This window comes from Ziziphus jujuba, chromosome 11 (assembly GCF_031755915.1).
Source record: "Ziziphus jujuba cultivar Dongzao chromosome 11, ASM3175591v1".
NCBI classification, from domain to species: Eukaryota; Viridiplantae; Streptophyta; class Magnoliopsida; order Rosales; family Rhamnaceae; genus Ziziphus; species Ziziphus jujuba.
Window position 1 is genome coordinate 7,566,479 of NC_083389.1, and position 22,091 is coordinate 7,588,569.

General features: G+C 34.6%; 4 protein-coding genes across 8 annotated transcripts; 2 read left to right on the forward strand and 2 right to left on the reverse strand.

Annotated features, from left to right (window-relative positions):
* Positions 1-3,127: 3,127 nt before the first annotated feature.
* On the forward strand, positions 3,128-7,119 carry LOC107431870 (ACT domain-containing protein ACR10). Its single transcript, XM_016042892.4, has 6 exons — positions 3,128-3,637; positions 4,055-4,273; positions 4,696-4,801; positions 5,404-5,740; positions 6,079-6,363; positions 6,710-7,119. Exons 1-6 carry the CDS (start codon positions 3,484-3,486, stop codon positions 6,845-6,847), a joined length of 1,239 nt encoding a protein of 412 aa, XP_015898378.1. The 5' UTR covers positions 3,128-3,483; the 3' UTR covers positions 6,848-7,119.
* Positions 7,120-8,270: 1,151 nt separating this feature from the next.
* LOC107431871 (uncharacterized) lies at positions 8,271-12,691 on the reverse strand. Its single transcript, XM_060812873.1, has 13 exons — positions 12,428-12,691; positions 12,177-12,314; positions 11,185-11,266; positions 10,620-10,696; positions 10,291-10,406; positions 10,058-10,166; positions 9,828-9,944; positions 9,633-9,724; positions 9,431-9,497; positions 9,262-9,343; positions 9,087-9,178; positions 8,797-8,940; positions 8,271-8,657 (listed from the first exon to the last, which is right to left on the reverse strand). The coding sequence occupies exons 1-13, from the start codon at positions 12,689-12,691 to the stop codon at positions 8,511-8,513; spliced, it is 1,527 nt and encodes a 508-aa protein (XP_060668856.1). The 3' UTR covers positions 8,271-8,510.
* A 2,824-nt stretch (positions 12,692-15,515) lies between these two features.
* LOC107431969 (glycine-rich RNA-binding protein RZ1B) lies at positions 15,516-18,291 on the forward strand. 5 transcript variants are annotated; one of them, XM_016043015.4, is made up of 4 exons: positions 15,548-15,583; positions 15,710-15,806; positions 15,910-16,020; positions 17,474-18,291. In XM_016043015.4, exons 3-4 carry the CDS (start codon positions 15,910-15,912, stop codon positions 18,179-18,181), a joined length of 819 nt encoding a protein of 272 aa, XP_015898501.1. In that variant the 5' UTR covers positions 15,548-15,583; positions 15,710-15,806; the 3' UTR covers positions 18,182-18,291. The 5 variants fall into 5 exon arrangements, with proteins under 5 accessions (XP_048321264.1, XP_015898500.1, XP_048321262.1 ...); XM_048465307.2 differs by having other exon boundaries at positions 15,516-15,806; positions 16,273-18,291; XM_016043014.4 differs by having other exon boundaries at positions 15,516-15,806.
* Positions 18,154-21,049, reverse strand: LOC107431968 (uncharacterized). The gene has a single exon (XM_016043013.4). The coding sequence runs from the start codon at positions 20,596-20,598 to the stop codon at positions 18,763-18,765; it is 1,836 nt and encodes a 611-aa protein (XP_015898499.1). The 5' UTR covers positions 20,599-21,049; the 3' UTR covers positions 18,154-18,762.
* Positions 21,050-22,091: the final 1,042 nt, after the last annotated feature.

A 22,091-nucleotide genomic window follows, 5' to 3' on the forward strand; every position in this document is an offset into this window, starting at 1 on the left:
TAAATTACTAAGTAATTATTATAAACGAGAGTGTCTTCAATTTTGACCTTCATTTCATTTTTATTAATCTAAATTTGTTAATCCACATTTGATTTACCTTTTCATATTTCATTTGTTGATAATCTAAGAAACACACACATGCACACATATTTTTTGTGAATTCATTTATTTGTTACACAAATACAGGCCAAGAATCTTTGTGCGGTGATTTGGGGGCATAAAAATCTGCCACAGCCACCATATTAATATGCGTCACATATAAATATCTAGTGCCTGGCCAAAGAAAGGCAAAGAAATAAAATAAAATAAAAACATACACATGGCGTCATGAGGTGTCGTCACAATGAATAAGTAGTAGACTTTGTATGGAGGAACATAAACTTCAAATTGGTTGGCTGGCTTTGAGAAAGCAACCCCTCCTAATAGCCATTGGGTTCCCTTGTCTCTATCTTTCACTTCCAAACTGGAGGCTAACCCACTGCCTTAAGAAAAAGAAACTAGTCTACTAAAAACCATCATGCCTATAAACAATGGAAACAACAACAAAAGAATTTAGAAACAAAAACAAAATAGTCTCTTCCATGTGATTTGAGAGACTTTACAAGTCCCAATCATCCTACTTTGTTGTTTAATTTTATAAATCATAATTATTGTTTAGATGACCATGACATATTCGACAATTCTTTTGATTTAGCATATAGAGTCCTTACGTGGGATTTTGAGTACCGTTAATCTTGTTTCTCTTGTATGCGACACACAATCCTTTTTTTTCTACTCCTTCTATTTCATTTTTTCTTGCATGTAAAGCTTTCATCTTTTAGTTTTATTGGCTTTTTATTTATTTATTTTCAAATATACAAATAATTGCGGTAGAAAAACTTCGTCTTCAACTAGAATTTTGGAATTTTTTTGCCTCCCACTATGTTTTAATTTGTAGCACTACAAAATTAAGTTCATCTTGTGGGTTTTACCGTTTTATTGGAATACAATGCCTAAGTAGAAGAGGATTTTAGAAGATAAAACCGGCCAATAAGATTGCAAAACCTATCATGCTACTATCTTTATATATTTAGTGGAAATTTCAAACTGGTATTACGTGAAACAGGAAAAGAGAACAGCAACAGCAACAACAACAACAACAACAACAAGCGCACTACACTATTAAGTCCAAAACAGATTGGCCCAATTCAATGGAAACTAGCAAATAAAGATTGTTAACAATGCTTTTAAATAATAATAATGAATGAATAAATATTTGCCATCACGCATGCACCTTTTTCTATGATGCAAAACTCCATTATATCCGTCCATCTTGTGGGTATCTAACAAGATTGATGAAGTGGTCCACCATGACCTCATTCCCATCAGTATCACACGTTTTAATTTAATGATACAGCATCAATTAATGTTGTTTATTTATTTATTTATTTTGCCATGCCCCCAGGCATCCCTTACCCTCAAGACTCGAATCCAGCGTCCATTGACAGGACTGTGGTGTGCTAATCACCGAGCTCCCACGCGAGTCAATTAATGTTGTTTATATATATATATATATATATATAGATATATGAAATTTATTTATGAGAGATATTCATTTTTTCCTTCCTTTCATGATTAAAATCTCCTCAAACAGGAAACAAAATTGATGACTTTTTTATTTTTTATTTTTTATTATTTTTTTTTAAAGTGATATATAGTCAAAGGTAATTGGTTTACAAGATGTATGTATATAAATTAATCTATTTGTTTTGGATTTTAATTCTACTAACTCAATGAGTAGTTTTGATAAAAAGGTTAGTTGGATGGATGCATCATCTGGGTTTTAAAAGTAAATATGTTCGTTTCTAGTTATTTTATTTTAGATATAAAAGTCTCTTTTTTTTTCTTTTTTTTTTTGGGGGGTGAATAGTAATAAAACTTTCTTTTGCGAAACAATAACAAAAGTTTCATTAATAATTACAAAATTAATTTGTTAAAGTAGAGAAAAAAAAAAACAAAAAAAAAAGTAAGTGTGAAGGGAGAGGTGGTGGTGGTGATTAGGTGAGAGCGCAAATGGAGAGAGAGAGAGAGAGAGAGAGAGAGAAACAGCGAAAGAAACTTTTCTTGGAGGCTCCGTTAAGGTACATAAAGCACGTGAGAGGGCCCACCACAAAAATAAATAATACCACACGTGATGGCGGCTGCTACACCTGTGAGCCTAGTCACGAGGCCAAGAGCCAGCCAAGCTAGTATTTTTGGCGATATATCGGCACTTAACCATTAACCATTACGAGATGGTTCCAAGTTCTCCGTAAATGAGAAAATAGGCATCCTGAGTAGGCGATACCGACATTTTGGACCAAACAATGTCCAATAATGTTGAACCATGTCACTGCCACCTCACCCTCTTCCGCTCACCTCTGACGTGTCTGATAAGCTTTGAGTCTACACAATTTATTAATAATAACGATAATTATCATATTTCAATGTGATTAGATTTGTCCTGATAATATAACTTAATTTTTTTATATCTATGATCGAATTTTATAATCGTTAGGTTGTTAAAAAAAGGGAAAAAAATCAATTTATTTTGTTAATGGTGCTTACAAAAACTAATAAAAAATATATTTAACCATTATTCGGTTACACTATAGGAGTTAAAATTATGAATTTGAGTATTTGAACTTTTCAGGCACTGCATTAAACCAATTTTATTTTGCTAGATGGTACATGCATGAATTGGATAATGATTTTGGTTGATATTAGTAGTAATAATTTATTTCTTTAACATTGGTGTTGCATTTTTCAGGGAAAAAAAAAAAAAACACGTGTGTTGTAACATAATTTATATCTCTTAATTTGTAAAATAATAAAAAAGATTTATTTAGTTTGTTTTCATGTGATTAATAAGTCTACATGGAAAAATTAAAGAAAAAGAAAGTTGTCCATTGTTTATAGAGGAAATACAAGGAAATAACAAATAAATAAAAAAAGAGTACAATATTATACAAAAAAAAAAAAGGTACAAATAATATTAAGTAAAATAGCGTGCTCAAAAATAAGAATGATAATAATAATAAAAAGTGCTTGTAATCCAGCCAATGGGACAATTAGGTCATGGACAAACCAAGTTCTCATATGGAAATTGAAACCAATATTTCGTGAATCTCCGGAGCTTCACCCAAAATATTATACAAAAATGAAAGGGGGAAAAAAAATAAAAATTTGAGACAAGGAAACAGCGCCAGCAAGAACTACAACACCAAGAAGAAGCAGAAGCAACAGAGAAAGCCTTTAACTCTCTCCCTCTCTCTCTCTCTGTACCTCCCCTGCTTTTTCTGTCTCAACCGGGCTTTCTTTGTAGAAGAAAAACAGAGAAACAAGCAACTAAGAAAGCAAACAATAGCACACCAAAAGCATCAGAAAAACAGAGAAACAAGTAACTAAGAAAGCAAACAATAGCACACCAAAAGCATCTGTATCACATTGAAGAAGAAGAAGGATATGGGTATTCTGCTTGACGATGTGGTGATCATTAGAGAGTCGGAGAAAGAAGGTGACCCAAGCGTGATTACAATAAATTGTCCTGATAAGACCGGGTTGGGTTGCGATTTGTGTCGCGTCATTCTCTTCTTTGGTCTTAACATTGTCAGAGGAGGTAAGCAAAATGAGTTGTACGGAATTTGCATCATAGGATTCATCTTCTGTTAGATTGCTCAGATTATACATGAAAAGAGTTGAGAACTTGAGATTCTATACTTGGGTTTCTAATTTTTGTCTGTAACAAAGGAGTTTCTTTTTCTCATCCTTTCTCAGCAACCAAACGGTGATTTAGGTTGTCTGTCATTACCTTTCTCGATCTAGGGAGGCAAAAGTGATGGATGCTTGTTTTAGTTTTGGGAAATAAGTAATGGGCTTATGAGTTTTATTACTAATCCGAGACAAAAATGATGGAAAAGTTTAGATTTTTCTTTAATTTTCTGTAACCAGTGATGTTTTATTGGAATTGTTTTTTTTGGTAAAAATGTTTTGTTGGAATTTTGAAACTTTTTTTTTTAATTCATATGTGGTGAAGATGTATCAACCGATGGGAAATGGTGCTACTTAGTTTTCTGGGTGATTGGGAATTCAGAGACGAGGTGGAATTTGTTGAAGACAAGGCTAGTGGAGGTATGCCCTTCTTATTCTTCAACTTCTGCAATCTCCTATTACCGCCCCGAATTGCGGCCACCAGAGCCTCCTGAAGTGTTCCTTCTGACGTTCTGTTCTTATGATCGAAGAGGGCTTTTACATGGTATTTTCTTTGACTGCTTTCTCTTCTGCTTAGTTGTTACTTATTTGATCATGTATATCAATTTAGGTTATTCGGAAGTATTGGAATGTTAACCCTTCTATGATTGGTGATTACCACCTTGCTTCTTGAGGTGTATTGTCGCTGATTTCTGTTTGATTGTTGAGTAATCATTTGAAAAGAAATGTGAAACCACAGTCTTATAGTTGTCATTTCGCCACATCCTCCGTTATGAGGTTAAAGTTTTGACAATCCAACTTAGCATTTCTCCAATTTGACCGCTCTATATTTATTCTAGGTGTGAAATAATCTGATTTCCCTCGTGTACTTTTCATGTGGGTTTTTATTTTGTGTCTGATGCTATAGAATTGCAGGAATGTGCTTCCTCACTGTTTGGTGGTTTACATTCTTTCCTGTTTGGGCAGATGTGACAAGGGTTCTTTGTGAACTTGAGCTGATTATAAAGAAGGTGAAGGTGTCTACCACTCCAGATGGGAAAGTTATGGATCTGTTTTTTATCACAGACACCAGGTTGTGCATTCTTTCTATCTATTTTGTCCTGATAATATGTTGAGTGATTTGTTACTCTTTACCATTAGAATTTAATCTAACTCAATTACTTTGAGTGACCGCAAATCTGGTAAGAAATTATAGTAGGAATGTTGAAGCTCTTGTCCTATCCTTTACATGATTAAAACATTTCAATGATCTGTGCCTGCAAACTTCCACAGAGCCATCTTATGTAGATGGACATTCTCCCCTTTCAAAGCAATTTCCAGGAAAGTCACAACTTTGTTGCAACCTTGTTTAGAAAATTCCGTTATCCAGACAAATTGAATGGGCATATAAAACAATAATGACATTTAGGGTGCTATCTGTGCATATCTTCCATTTGATTTTCCTCTTTTATGGGTGTAGAGAGTATATTTTAAGAAACAGATACTTCCTTCCACAATCGTCTTTTTAGGTATTTTAGAATCGTATAATCTATGATGTGACAATGGTGCACAGAAGTGATGTTTTATGAGAGGATGCACTACAGTTAAGCATCCCTACAACTTTCCTTGGTCTTGTTGATCCTGTGCTTGTTTTTTCAAACTATGTATTAACTTCTTATTTATGTGCTTTATCAGGGAGCTTTTACATACAAAAAAGAGAAAGGATGAGACATTTGACTCTCTAAGAACTGTTTTGGGGGAGGCCATGATAAATTGTGATCTCAAAAAGGTGGACTCCAAAATTACTGCATGTTCACAGGCATCTTCATTTCTTCCATCTGCAATCACAGAAGATGAGTTTGACATGGAAATGCCCGATGAACTCCCAAGTGGATCACACACATCGAGTAGTGTTTCCATCATGATAGACAACTCATTAAGTCCAGGTCACACACTAGTCCAAATTATTTGCCAAGACCATAAAGGTCTTCTTTTCGACATTATGAGAACTTTCAAGGATTATAACATTCAGGTAGACGAATTAAGAATGTGATTTTTGAATAGCATAAATATTTCAATACACAGTGATGTGCACCCATGTCATACTTGTGATTCATTCTCTTTGAAGAACCATGTCTCATCCAATGATTCTGCAAACACAAATGAAAATAACTTTTATATTTTGCTTCATCACCTCCAGAGTGATGTGCTATTTTGTATCAATGTCATTATGAGGATTTCTTGTTGTTGATCCTAAAAGAGGGCATACTTTTTGATTGATCAATTGCCATTATTTAATAGTATCTCTCATAAACGCCAATACTATATTTAATTCTGTGATGCGGTGGTAAACTTTTATTTTACAACCAGATTTCTTATGGACGCTTCACTACAAAACAAAGAAGAAATTGTGAGATCGACCTTTTCATCGTCCAAGCAGATGGAAAAAAGATAATTGACCCAAGCAAGCAGAAATCACTGACATCTCGATTGCGACTGGAACTACTACGTCCTCTCAGAGTAGCTGTTGTTAGCCGGGGTCCTGACACAGAACTTCTAGTTGCAAACCCTGTGGAATTATGTAGCAAGGGCCGGCCTCTTGTTTTCCATGATATCACCCTTGCTCTCACAAGGCTCAACACTGGGATCTTTTCGGTAGTTACTGATCTTCTCAGTTCTCACTATAAATTGCCTATACAATTCTGTTTCATTATGAGCATTTGCGATCTGACCACTCTTAACATCATGTTTTGTTACATTTTATGGATTAGTTTCCTCTCTTATCCAATTTTAATAACTTGATTTGTCCATTAAAAGAAGATCCTCCATCTCAAACTACCTCAATAGTGTAATATAGTGAAATGTTATTAAAAGACTATAATATTATTTATAGACTATAGGTTTTAGCAATGTATTAAATAAACATGTTTTCTTGACAAATTGTCTTTTACCTTTACACATTTCTGAATGGAAGAAATAAGATATTTGATTGTTGTTCCAGGCTGAGATTAGAAGGCATTTGATTGGAGACCGGGAATGGGAAGTGTACAGAGTCTTACTTGATGAAGGAGATGGTTTGTCGGTTCCGAGAAAGAAGATTGAGGAAGGAGTTTGGAAGATGTTGATGGGATGGGAGTGATAAACAGTTTCAGCAAACATGATCATCTTGGATGGCCATGGGCTCGTGTATAGCATATTTATCTATATTACCATATCCATTAGGTGTAAATGATGGGTAAATGTTGTTAAAAGGTCAAGCTGTTCCACATCCTATTTTATAGCTTCTGTCATGCTAATTCTGTAGTTTATGGAAAATGATAAAATGCAGAAAATAGACTAGTAAGGTTCCTGTGACATTTGTATAGTAGAATTGTTGTAAATAGGCAGATAATAGAGCCATTACATTAATTATGTTGTTGAAGTCTCTTCCACTAATGGATTGCATACGTGGGGTCAATTAGCATTTGGCCCTAATCCATTCCTTAATTTTTATTTTTTTTTCTTCTATAAGGGGAAAGACCATATCACAAAAAGATGAAAAGGGTTTCTCTATTTCTGCTAAAAGAAGAAATATTATAAATATATGATCCGTTTAAATCTCAGCCAAAAAAAAAAAAAAAAAAAAAAGAGAGATTAAAAAAGTACATGTATTAACATATGATACCCTACCCACCTTCCTCGTTTTTTATGGTGAAATTCTGGTCTAAAATAGTGAAAGTTGGTTTATTATTTTAGGATATGCAATCAAGATTCTGGTAGTTTTACCCAAAAATAACAAAATGTAAGAAAGATTCTGTAATGATGATCCTCATATACTTCCTCGGAACTTTCGTTGAAAGGAAGATAGTTCATGAACTGATCTACCACCATGGATTTATATCTAAAACTTTTTATAGGCCTATGAGTATCATTTTTGGAATAATAGTTTTTGGTGGATAAGGAGGTTTTCATAACTGGTACAGCTGACAGGATGTTTGTTGTCTTTTTGTGAGCATTATTAGAATTGGTTCTTTCACGGATTCACTTTCTCTTTCTTCTAAACTTCGATATATATTTTTTTTTTTCCCTAAACTTTGATCGATTGCCTTTGAGGTGTCTTTCTCATACTCTTAAAATCTTTATGAAAAGGTAAAATAAACATTGGTAGCGGTGAAAGACAGACACATAACCCAAAAAAAAATGGTAGAGACAGACATGCCAAAACTATTGCAGTTGAAAGGTTGGCATTTTATTACGGAAGAGTCCTTTTCATAGGCAAGTGTTGTCCGCATTTATCTGTTTTATGATTGGAATGTTGATTTTTAGGCGTCCTTCCAAACAGTAAATATGATGGATCACATGGAGTTTCTCTTTTTTCAGGTTGGATTAATGACATGTGATATGAATGAGCCAAAAACAAAAATGGGCTATTATAAGTTGATAACCCATCATCATCATTATCACCATGGATTATATTTGTAAGGAAAAAAATAAAAATAAAATAAAAATAAAAAAAACCTCCAATTTGTTGGACCAATTTTGACTAAAAGTTGGGATATATATTCATCTGCCTCTAAGCGGCTCAAACTATGATATGGCGGCATTCACAACGATGGAATACTTTGACCATAAAGATTGTAACACAACCACTCCATAGTCTACAAGGTATGTATGTATACATGTATAGATGATCAAAATACATAGGCAATTGAGCAGCAAGAACCAGTTCAAATGACAAAAAAAAAAACACAGACACACGCACACACCAAGAGGAATTTAGGTAGAATTGTGAATTGATGTTACAAAAGTATAGCAATTGGTGCCTAGAGCTTCCAGTAAATTCTAAATTTATGCAATATGCCTGAAACTATCCCCCAAAACAAGATTTCAGCAAATATAACGTATAACAGGGTTCCTAGCCTCTCGGAGTGCCAGACGTTGATGAAAACATGCTCTTGAATCCAGTTGACCTGTTCATAATTTATCCCACTAATTAATTTCTCTATTAAAGCAGTTTCTGTAATGGATCATAATGTTACAAGAAAATTAGATTATCCGAAGTAAAGCTACCAAAATTAAAATGTTAGTCGGCTAGTAAATACTACTTACCAGGGAGTTATCTGAGGACTCATAGTACCATCCATTAATAAATGCGGCGAAGATGCCTTGAGCCGCCAGCACAAACACTAGCATTGCATTCATTCCTATCCATTCCAGGAATAAAAATGGCGTTCGAAGCCCCCAAACATCAATCTGTTCATCAATTTATTCATCATCAACAACAACATGAACAACAGCATGAAACAGATGCTCACTTATATTTCCTTTAGGAATTGATAGTTTTCAGTGCTTTTGACATGAAATTAGTTTTCCATATACCGGCTCAGAGAGAGAATTACCAGTATGTAGAATCCAGAGAACACAATTCCAGCTGCACCGGCTGTGAAACATACGTAGCTGAAGCTGTACAGTTGCTTATTGATAGGAATTGCTACAAAAAGATTCATTGTTTTCGATGGTAAGCAAAAGAACCGGGACTGCATGCAAATTAAGTTAAAAAGGAATTAAGCTCACCATCGGTAAAATGAAGAATAATAGCTATGATAAGTAAGCCGAATCCCATTGAGACCCATTGTTTAAGCCTTTCCTTATGACCCTACAAATATAATAATAAGTTTCCAACTTGGTCAAATTCCAGAGTAAACCAATAAGCTATAAACTACAACAGAGTTTGTAAACATACCTTGAAATGGATCAGAACGTGTCCGTAGTGAATGCCAATTGTGCCGGAAAGGATAGCCGAGATTGTACTAGAAAAATGAGTACAGCAACCAATTATAAATAATATATCATATTATAGCTTAATTAAATAGCTCTTCATGTATAATAAATTGAGTTTCGTAAAAATGAATGATTTTTTGGTTCCATTTATGTTTAACAGAGACCTCAACAAGCCTTCAGGTTCAAATGGAGCACGGCACCAATTAGGAGCGTCCTTACGAAAAGGACCTTCACCTGGAGAGCTAAATGTGCAAGCCTACAAAGTTAATAAACTCCTTGATTAAATTAAGTACTTTTGTGAAGAAGGGCAATTAGAGAATTAATTGGATTGTGAGATATTCTCTAAAATAGATGATCACCTTCAAGCGTCTCCAAACAGGCTGATTATAGAGATGATTAATACCCCAAACCTGTCTGTCTACATATCCAACGGCATTGCATGCAGGTCCCAAATGTCCTCTCATCCCACACTTGACCTTAAAAAACCCACCACAATATAACACAAAAATTATAGGTATGGTGAAACTAAGAACTACCCACCATTTTGCATTATATTTAAGGAGTTAATTAGTAATTGATTAGCACATACTGTCAATCTTTCTGGTTTATCCTTGTGGTATATCACAAAGCTCCAGTCTGGAACATATAACGAAAATGTTGTGATCATGTAAATGAGGAATGCAATGAACCCTCCAATCCTGCAGGATGGTGAGTATTACGAACATAATCACAAGATTAAACAAAAGAGAGTAGATTAAAGGATTTAGTTAAAAAGCAGAAGAGAGTGTAGGTTGAATTGATTAATTAATTCACAGTAATTACCACTGCCATCTGTATGCAGTGAAAATGGAGAAGCGGCCAGAGTCTAGGACCGTTGGTCTGCGTTTGGTGGTGAATGTCTCTATAAGAGCTACAACAAAGTAAACTAAAGCTATTCTCTGCTCGTACAGAAGCAGAGACCCATAGTGATTAGCTATAATCTCCATGAAATTTGAACAGAATATTGCAACTTATAAAAGAATGAAAAGTGTTATTTGTTACTGTTAATAAATGATCACCGTTAATTAAAATTTATTATATACAATAATAATCATCATAAATAAATAATAAATATAAAAAAAAAAGAAACACAAAAACAAAACGCAACCAACCTGGAGGATGCCAAACCATCGGATTTGCTTCATGTCAACTCCATAAGAGAGATTATCTGGCGCGTGAGAGTACCCTCCTGCAAACCCCACCCCAAAAAAATAAATAAAAAAAGAAAAGAAAAGAAAAGGCAGTCTAGAGAGATCATAAACATGACGTACTTAATTTGCAGCATCCACTATTAATTACATTACTCAGCAATTAATTAAAGTCCCAGGCTTTTGACTGCCAAATGGCACAGTCATAAAGTTTATTCCCGATTGGAAAGCTATTGATTATTTTATTGCTTTTCTTTAATCCTATTATTATAACATATTTATTCTATTGATTATTTTATTGCTTTTCTTTAATCCTATTATTATAACATATTTATTCTAAACTAAAAAATTAAATAGTATATTTTGTTGTTTGAATTAGATTTTAGACAAAAACCAAATTTGAATAAATCTTTAATTGGTTATTAATAAATTGAAAACATATATACGCATATATGGAAACTATTATATATATATATATACGTATACGTGTCCTTAAAATATAGAGAAAATAGGGGACGGGGACTATTACCTTGCAAAAGAATTCCCCAGAAAAGAAGCTTTATTGTCCTCAAAATAATCTTTTTGACTGCAGCATTGACCTTGGGAATTTTCTGAAAATCATACCAACAGCAACCCATGAACAATCTTGTCAGTGATTGCTCTTGCAAAGAAGAATTATCCTCTGGCCAGCCACATATATAGCTGATTCTCTTATCGTTTTCACCCATTCAATATATATTAGGATTACTATCCTTATTAATTAACAAACGAAACACAATTATTCAGCAAAATTGCAATTGCCAAGGACAATAAGATGTACACTGAAATCAAGCTTTTTATTAACCATATATACGTACTGGTTTCATTGCGGAGTTAATCAATCTAATTAGCCCTAAAAGATTAATTTCCACCTATCATTAACATTGCTTCGTGTACGTAGTTCTTTAAGATAAACTCTCCTCCAAGTTAAAGGATTGCTTTAAGACTGCTTAAATGCTAATTAGCAGCTGTAAATTAAAGCTACTATAAAATTTTGTAGACAATACTGATATGTACCCAATTTGGCATATGTATCCTAGTTTTCATGTGTATGTGTTTCATATTTCTAGTTCAAGAAGGTCTTGCATCAATTTATTTGTAGAAGTAGTTGATATTAGCAGTTAATAGTTTTTGTATGTGCTTTTTATTCTCTTCTAAATACTAGTAGTTACTTATTGATAAGTAAATAAGTTTATCCTATATGTGATCTAATGGCCACGTGTATATAGGAGAAGTATTTATGTTTTGTAGAGCAGATTAATTCCTTTAAGTACTGTAGGCGTGGGTTGTAAAAGGTTATGAATGAATGAAATTGATTTCCAACCTATCTTGTTCCCTGCCTTTTCTTTCCCTCTTAATTTGTTTCTTTTAATATCTCTGTCTTTCTTTCTCTAAATATTTTAGTACACATCAAATACCATATTAAAAAAAAAGAAAAAGAAATGGGTAGTAGATTAAAATGAACTGAAAAAGTGAACACACCTTGAGAGCGAGGGCAACAGCGACGCCAACAATGAAGAGAAAGAAAGGCATGACAAAATCCGCTAAGGTGCATCCATTCCATGGCGAGTGATCAATACGTGGATATGATCCTCCAGCATCATCTACTAATATCATCAACTGCATTCATTCATTCATTCATTTTCCACTTTAATTATTCTTTTATTTATTTATTTTTAATGTATAATATATAGTCTCTAAATTAATTAATAGTATATTAATTATATAATTACCACAATGGTAAGGCCCCTGAAAGCATCCAAAGTTGCAATCCTCTTGCTCTTTGGCTTAACCTGTAGAACTGTTGCTTCCTCCTCTCCCTTTTGCTCAACCACCGGCCTGTCATCGGATGCCAAGGTGGCCGTATCTTTGTCATGGTCATGAATTATGGCATCTTCACGAAAACTATTATGTACTTTCTGCTGATGACTACTGTTGTAGTCATGAGATGTATTTACAAGCCCTTCTTCCATACTCTTGGTCTTAGCGTCCTCCATTGCTTGCTAGTTGATGTTTGAACCCTCTCGTTGGTTAGTGAATATTTGATAGTAATAGTAGTAGATAGATATATGAGAGAAAGAGAAACGGCCGGCAATACTTAATTGGCTCTCTCTCTCTCTCTCTCTCTCTCTCTCTCTCTCTCTCTCTCTCTCTCTCTGTGTCTTTCTGTAGGACAGAGGGATACAAATAATGAATGACAATGACGCGGACAAATCAAGGTTCTTCTTCGGAAGAATTACAAACACTGGTCTACAATTAATTATGCTTCACGCTAATGATAGTTTCTCATATGTGTGTGTGTGTGTGTGTGTGTGTGTGTGTGTGTGTGTGTGTGTGTGTGTACATTTAAAAAATTTCCCTACAGATTAAATATTATTTTTAAATTTAAACCGTGCTAATAACGCCACTAAGAAATACAGGATTGAAGGCTCAGATTCCATGGTGTGCGCTGGTCATAACGACGTATAAGTACATACAGTCAAAAAACATATCTTCGCAAGTGCATGTGCTGTGGTGACCATTATTCTGTATTTTTAAGAGCGCCTTGCCGGTTACTCCTTATAAGAATGTACAACATATATATATATATATATATATATATATATATATATATATATATGTATGTATATTTATTTATTGGAAATTAAGTTTGAATAACAATTTAACGCTGACGATTAATTGTCAAGTAGCTATTGACCCTATGCACACCCCAGTTACTTACCAGATTATGGATTGAAGTATCATGTTCATTTTTAAGTAATATATATAGGTCATAAGAAGCTCATTTATTTAGATATTATTAATATGTTATTTGATTATCGGATGCATCAATTTTTAAGTTTTTTAATTAAGAAGTGGGGTATCGAATTTGAATTCCAAATAGATGTTTACACATCCTAATTATTTTAATGGTTATATAATAATTGTAATAGTACTATATGTAATGAAGCTTAATTCAATATTAACTCACATACCAATATCAAAAAATATGAACCCGTATACCAATCGTTGTTAGTCTGCTAATTAACATACATAATTAACAATGTGATGGATGGATATGATCAACATTAGGATGGAGCTGGGGTCTTATTCGGAGATAATTTTACAATGTAGCCGGCTGGCACCATAAACTAAGAATATATGCATAATATTGTAACATATTTTGTATTTATGTTACATGTGCGCAGCATAATAAATGATCTTGGCTGTGTCCATTTGTTAAGACTATTTCTTCTTAGATCGATGCCTTGAGCACAGCAAATGTCAGTTGTAAACTGCACCTGGGAGCCGGCTCATATATATATATATATATATATATATATAATTGCATTATTAAAGCTCTTCCCGGCAAGCGATTCTTAAGATCTAAATTAAAACATAAGATTAATGTTGTTTGGAAGGAAATTAATTTCCAGCATCCTTTAAATTAATGAAATCAAAGAGATGTAATGTGATCGAAATTTACATGAACTACTAGTCATAAAAGCCCAAATTTTGTTTGTATGATGATTATTTTGTGTATGGGATGGGTTGGGTTTAGAATGGAGGCATTGTCGTCATTGGGTGTAGTTAATTTGCCAACCCAAACCCACAATATTGTATTTGTAGGGTGAGCCCGATAATTTCAATAACTAAGAATGTATCTTTAGATTTCGAGCTCATCCGAAATCCTTCTTCTTTTTGGTTTAAAATATAATGTAATTTTAATAAAAAGAAATCAATATTATATCAACTTTCCAAATTAAACTTTGCTACTAGGCAAACATGACTCCAAACATAAAAATGGGTATGTATATACAATCTAGATCTTACCAAAAAAGTATCTACAATCTAGATTATGGAAATTTTAATTTGGTGAAGAATTTACTATTAAAAACAAAGTTTTTATGGTATACTTTTCATTCATAAATAAAACAAATATATGATAAAGATATACAAAACTATATTAAAAACAATTTTCACAGTTATCAGCAAAAGAATAAATAAATAATTTTGCTTCAGGACTAAGTTTAATGATACAAAAATCACATAAAGTGTACAGTTCGACTTTCTTTGTTTTTTTCATTTTTGGTTAGTGTTCGAATTTGTTCCTTTACGCAAAAATTGATACTCAAGTAAAATAAAATGGCCTTTACCGATCCTTGAGCTCACTTTTTTGGCATTGGACACCATTCACAAAAGCCAGCTATAAAATAGAACTAGAACAAAACGGTATTTAATTCATAAAAGAAAAAATAAAACGGCCTTTGCCAACAACAAATAAATAAATAAATAAATAAACACCCCTGTTTCCACATTTAAAAAACCCTGGTAATTGAAAATAAAAAATTCTAAAAATGCTTCTATTATTTTTCGGACATTCTAAAGATTGTTTGTTAAATTGTTGTTGTTGATTTTTTTTTTTTTTTAAACATAAGATTTATTAAATCTTTTAGTTTAGAGCAATAATTTTGTAGAATTTATGTAGAGAGATTTTTTTTTTTTGTGATAAAAAATTATGTAGGGAGATAGAGCATCAAATCCAGCAGTTGATTGTCACATTTATATTTATTTATTTTTTTAATTTTTTGCTAGAAAGTTGATTGTCACATTTATTATTACTAAAGATGTAACAAGATGTTTATGAGTATATTTTTCCTTAAAAATAAATGGTAACGTGATAGTTGTAATTAAATGCCACCATCAACTTGGAAAAATACTAACGCGCCAGGTGTCGCATGGGATTTACCAATTTCCACTTTTATGCGATTTTAAACATATTGGATAAGATATTTTCTGTGTATGAAAAATAAATAAATAAATAAATAATTCTTATACAGCATAAAAAAAACAAAACAGCCAAACGCGGCTTAATGAATGTTGAAAGCAGATCGGTGTTCCGTACACAGGTAGGTTGTTCACGTTCACAATCCTCCTTCCAACTTCCGAACTCGGAAACAAAATCCCGTCGTCGACGGCTTTCTTCCCACTACCTTTTTATTTATTTATATATAATTTTTTAAATTATTAAAAAGGAAAAAACACTGAACATCAAACCTCTTACGACAACACCGGACGGTTACAGACAGACCCAAGTCGAAGTGGCAAGTGACCGTCTCTCTCCTCGTTAGGGTTTGTCTCCAACATTTAATTTCTTTCTCTTTTCTGTGTTTTTTTTTTGGTGGGTCACAATGTTTTTACTGATTAAATTAGTATTTGATGTTTGGATGATTAGATGGCTGGGAGAGAAGAAAATCGTATATTTGTTGGAGGGTTGGCTTGGGACACGACCGAGAGGCAACTTGAAGACGCCTTCAGTCGCTATGGCAAAGTTCTTGAATCTGTGGTATGCTTTTCTTTCTCTTCTTAGGAGCTCAATTTTGATCACTTTTTTACTTTTTTACGACGCCCTTTTGATCTTTTTTGGGCCTTCAATTTCTTAATTTCAGGCTATTTAGGTATGAAATTGAGGATTCTACTTAGTTTTTATACAGGAAAATAAAGTAAAGTTGCTATTTTTAAATTATTTTATTTGCAAGTGCAAAGGTGGGAATAGGTCTTGGTGTGCTTTGAGTCATCGATTATTTTCTCTTTTTAGGTGTTTTGGTTGTTGCATGGCTTTCTCGGTGCCATATCATGATGAGATGTTGTCGAGTTTTATGGGGCCGACCGAATTTTTTATCGTAACTTGTTAGAATTTCCTTGGTTATCCTTTCAGTTCATGAGTTTTGGCTTAGTTCAGCTGCTGGAAAATGGGCAATGATAAAGTAATAGATTCAACTTGGGATGTTGCTGGATTATAACGTGTTAATTTAATTCAACACTATGGAACACCTTCATTGAGTTTAAGAGTAGAGGTGGTTAAATTTGGACACTTTCACTTACAAGAGTGTTTTAAGCAAGTTGGCATACCTTCGGACAGAGGATAAGGAAAACCAGTGTCAATTAATTGTAATTTTGAAGCTATTCATCTCTCATCTTTCAATTACTCGAATTCCTGTCATACATGGAAAGTATCTTATTTTCTTTCAATTTACTTTGAAAGTTTCACTTTGAGGTTTCTATTCAGTACCTGCATGATCTGGTTTGGTCCTTTGGCCTATAGGCTCTTAAACCTCCTGCAATGGCGAAAGGCTTTTGGATATCGGTGTACGGTAAAATGGAATGCATGAGAAGTGCCAAAGATATATATATGTATTAGAAATTGAAATAAGTGGGAATATTTTTTTATTTTATTTTGAGAAAAAAGTAGATTGTGTAGGATTATGTCTGAAGTGCTGGAGAACCGAATCGTCTTGACCCTCTTAAGTTTGTTCTTTTAAGATTTAATGGGTGGAGTTTCTGCAGTTGTTTAATGGAGGATAAATTGATGGTACTGCATTATTGAATTCTTGTGAGTTGAGTTTTTGCAGTGGCTGACCTTTTGGTTTTGTAATGTCATTTATACTCATGATCAGACAATTCGTTAAACTGTGGATTATTTTGGTTGTAAAGCTGATTGATGTGGATATTCTCTCAAGACCTACTACAATTAGTTGTGGCTTTTTCCTTTCCCTCCCCATTATTTGTCCTTTACCCATTGGCCTTCAAATTTAACAGCTTATCTTGTGCTCTGGTTATAATGTTTAAAACCCTTCTTTTGCAGTAACTACGATTAAATGTTTATTAATGTGTTTCCTTTTTAGAAACCTTTTTTGGAAACATAGAGAGGGAAGATCAAAGAATATTCCTATACTAGGGAACATGGGGCAAGTTTCCTGTTAAATGTTATAACTAGACTGCGGTTGCTATTCCTTTAGGTCATGGTGGACAGAGACACTGGTCGTCCTCGTGGGTTTGGATTTGTAACTTTTTCTGATCATCGAGCTATGGATGATGCAATCAGTGACATGCATGGTCGTGAGTTAGATGGTCGTGTTATTGCAGTGAACAAGGCAAAGCCAAAAATGGGTGGTGAAGAACCAGTTTATGAATATGATAGGGACTATATGTCAGGTGGCAGTTACAGGGGAGGAGATAGATCTGCAGGTCGTTCTGACTGTTTTAAGTGTGGTCGTCCAGGCCATTTTGCTCGGGAGTGCCCTTCAGGTGATGGAGGTGGGCGTTTCTCATCTCATTTTAGGGTTGGCAGAAGTGGTGGTCAGGGTGATCGCTTTGGGATAGACCATTTCAATGATCGATTTGAAGGAGCACATTATGGAGAAAGATATCAGATGGACAACAGATACAGCCAGTATGGAAACCGTGATCGTTATAACAATGATAGGTACAGTGAGAGGTATCCACTAGGCCACGATAACTTTACAGGTGAAAGGTACATGGAGCGAGGTCGGAACGGGTATGGAAGAGGCAGAGGTTATTACAGGGATGGTGGTCCAAGAGGTGGTGGTGACAGGTATGGAAATGTAGGAGCAGAGCGTTATGGCAGAGGAAGCTACAGGGAAAGGCCTGGCCCTTATGATCGTCCTAGAAGGGGAGGCCACCTAGCTTCTTATGATCGATACTGAGCAGGGCCACACCATGGCTTTAGGCTAGGAAGGAAAAAATGTGGTGTTTTAGTTATTATATAAATAAATATTTATTAATTTATGTCAACAATATATTTTATTTATAGTTATATTTCTTGCTTTGCTTTGAAGATAAGTAGTGTTTGGCTTGAAGAAGGCCCTTTGTGGCCTTTTGCACTTTTCTTTAAAAAGATGTATTAAGTTTTTGTTTTTACCAACGGATGTCAATAGTCATTTTTTCCTCGAAAATTTATATTTATATATAAATATATAAAAAATGAAGAATATCTAATAAGGGAGAGAGTATTTGTGAAATTGGTTCTCCACTTCAGCAATCGGCATTACTAACTTGGTGTCACGTGACGTGTAACACAACTCAACCATGAAACAACACCAACTTGTTTTCCCTCTTGTTTTTTCTCGTTTACTCTGTCCATGGAAAAGGTTTCACTTACTCAACTTTCTCTAAAAGCATAAAGTAAATAAATTTCTCAAATCCAATAAGAGGAAAACGCCAAATTTAGGAATCACAATTGCATACGCAGAGCATTTAGCATATAGCTCATATACATTAATTTTTTTCATGTTTGCTCTTTGTTATATGGAGGTGATGTTGCATCAACGGTATTGTGTTTACTTTCAGAGTTTTGACTGTCTATTTCTGTTGTTCTGGTATCACTACCAACTGCTACCTTCTCGGTCTGGGATAAAAATATTGGTCTCTCCTCTCTGAATTTCTTGAGGATATCACTTTTGTAGAACTTTGCAGTCCGAAGCACCAAAACAAATGAAACCAGACATCCAAACAAGGCGGCTGCTGAGATTATTACAAAAGCCATTCTGAAACATCTCAACCCATGGCAGGTTAATTCCTGTCCGGCTTTCCTCACAAGACCACGAGCTTCCATTTGCTTCAGGGCCTCTTTATCATAGAAGCTACCGGCCACTTTTACATTAAAAATGTAGGATCCAAGAGGGCTCGAAAGGGCTCCAACGTTGTACAATGTAGCATAGTATCTAAGGCCAAATATTTCAGATATGATTGTAAACAATAACGATAATTGTGCTCCATTACAGAATCCCACGATCATGGAAGTGAGGTACAGAGAATTTGGGACAGAGAAGGCTATTAGAAGATGCCCAACGCAAGAGAGGAGAATTACAAAGGTGAGCAATAAAGGACGAGGGAACTTATACTTTGTCAAGAAAACTTCAGATGCAAAGCCTGCAACGACACGTCCAAGATAATTCCAGATGCTCACTAGGGATACAAATGTTGCAATAGTATGACTTGGATAGCCTAGGGAGCTTCCAATCTGGCCCAAATTGTCAATAGCCGTCAATGTCCCACCAACACCACAAGTTGTGGCAATGAACAGAATTACCATGTCGATGCTGAAAGCCGCTTGAAGAATGTTATGGTCCTCACCTCTATCTGGTGCCTTGAAAATGCTCATGCAACAATAAAGTGGTTTTTGTGAATTGACCGGAATGGACGATGCCGACTGTGGCTCCCATGCTGGTGGGTTTTCAGTATTTACATCAAATTGGGAAGTCTCATTCAAGATCTGCTTCTTGTGCTTCCATGATTTTAATTCTTCACTCACAACAACAGCGAGTGTGAGAAAAAGTAATGCTAAAACAAGAGCCGCACTTCCAGCATACTCAATTCTTTTAAAGGAGAACCGGTTCTGTACGATGATTATGATCATGAGGGATCCAGCAAGGCCAAGTGATATGTAGAGGAACTTACAGAAAACTTTCAACTGGTTTGCTTGTTGAATGCCCTTCATGATCCTAATTGTTGGAAGGAAAACCAAGGGAACAATGGCTGGAAGCCAAGCAATGAGCAGGACAAGAGCCTTGGAATCATCTCCATAGATGGCATGGTAGAGCTGCGTCAAGATGGCACCACTCAGACCAATCAATCCCTTCAAGAGGCCTATAACAATGCCTCGGCTTTCAGGGAAATTCTTAACACAAGTGACTAATGCTCCTGTGTTGGGAAATGACAGTGAATTTGCACCGATACAGATATAAAGACACATTTGCCACACATGGAGTTTCGCAATTCGACCCGTGATGGACATCCAAATCATGAAATAGCCAAAGAAGTTCATGACCGAACCAATCGACAGAACCACCCATGGGGGTGAGACCTCGTTGGTAAGTCCCGCCAATATCCCCAAATTTCCACCCAAATCCTTGAAGAAGCTTATCAAGTTGAGAGTGCTTTGGTCATATCCTAATGACGATTTGATGTCATTGGAATATAGACCAAACATGTAACCTGAACCATTGACACTCATGATCAAGAGTGAAGCAAAGACCATAAACCATCTGCTTGCAAGTACGTGCAAGACAAAGCTCCATATCCCTCGCCAAGATCCATACTTAATTTTGAACCCAATCGCCATATTTTTATTCCTTAAATTTTTCTGCGAATGAAGTCCAAGTTCTATGTTTCTCTGACAGTCGGCTTTTCGACTTGGAAGTTGTTAATATATGAGATTAAGTGTGCAAGCGGCCAAAGCATCTCTTTTTTTGCGAGTTTCAACTTGATAGTTCTTTAATTAGGGAGTCAAACATGAACATGTAAACATTTGGCCTCTCTGTTTGGCGGGTAATCAAAGTTATTGTTTTCTGGTGGTGTTTAATGCCATGTAAAACTATTTGCATTCAACATGTATATGTATATATATATATATATATATAACTATAGTATTCGTCGCTCTGCTAGTAGATCAATTTGATTACCAAGTGTTTTGTACATTTATACTTGTTTGCATTGGGGAGAAGCTATCTCGGTGCGTCAGGTAAACATAGAATGACAAAATAAAGTTATACCCACTTGCTAGTTTATTTATTTCAAGTGTATCTCAAAAGTTATACCCGCTTGCTAGTTTATTTATTTCAAGTGTATCTCAAACCAATATTTATAAATAAAAAAAAGGGTGTATCTCAAACCAAAGAGCTTATAAAAATAATATAAAAAAAAAAGACAAATAAAATAAATAAATAATACAAATAGAAAAGCAGATGACAGTCAACGAATTCATCTAAACATTTAAGGTGTTTTTTTTTAAAAAAAAAAAAAAAGAAAGAAAGAAAATTATTTTGGTGATAAACAGCTAGCATACAGCTACCATTTAAGTGTTGCTAAAGGTGCCTTATGTTAAATAAGTGAAAAAATGGAAATGGTGGCTGGTGGGCCTCATAAAAAAAAGAAATCAGCCCATACTGTGTACATGGTTGAGTTCTTCGTCAAACTGATAGACCAAAACTTCAACGCCCACTATCTTTTCCACTTTTGGGCTGTGAGATTGGACCCTAATAAATGGGGTCCACGGTCTTGTCAGTGCAATAGGTTTAGGCTTTCAGTGCCGACTTAGTTCGGATAACGATTTGTTGTTCATTTTCGACCAAAGCAAGTATAGTTAGGCATTGAAACAGTAGTGATCAGAAAAAGCGTATATGTATTAATTTCTTTCCAAAAACACAAAAAAGTGCGACAGGTCGATGGGTTATAATCCAATTTAATTTTATTAATGCACCGTGATCAAACCGTTTTCCAATATTTGTCAAATTATACATAAAAGCGATTTAGAAAAATAAAATTTCGTTGAATAAATTGTGGATCACAAGCGAAGTGATCAGCAAGTCAAATTATCCCGATAAGTCCACAAATCTTGTGCAGATAACGCCAACTGGCAGCAATGGTGTTTGATTGTGACGTCATTTTCTGGAAGATGTGTGTCTTCCTCCTATGACGCAGTTAGTGATGTCACTTTATATTGCTTGGTAGAAACTTCAATTACGAACATGTTACCCTCATACCCTTCCAAAAGCACCCATCCTTCGAACCCTGATTGAGAATGTTGAAAAAGAAATTTACTGAAAGAGTAAAATG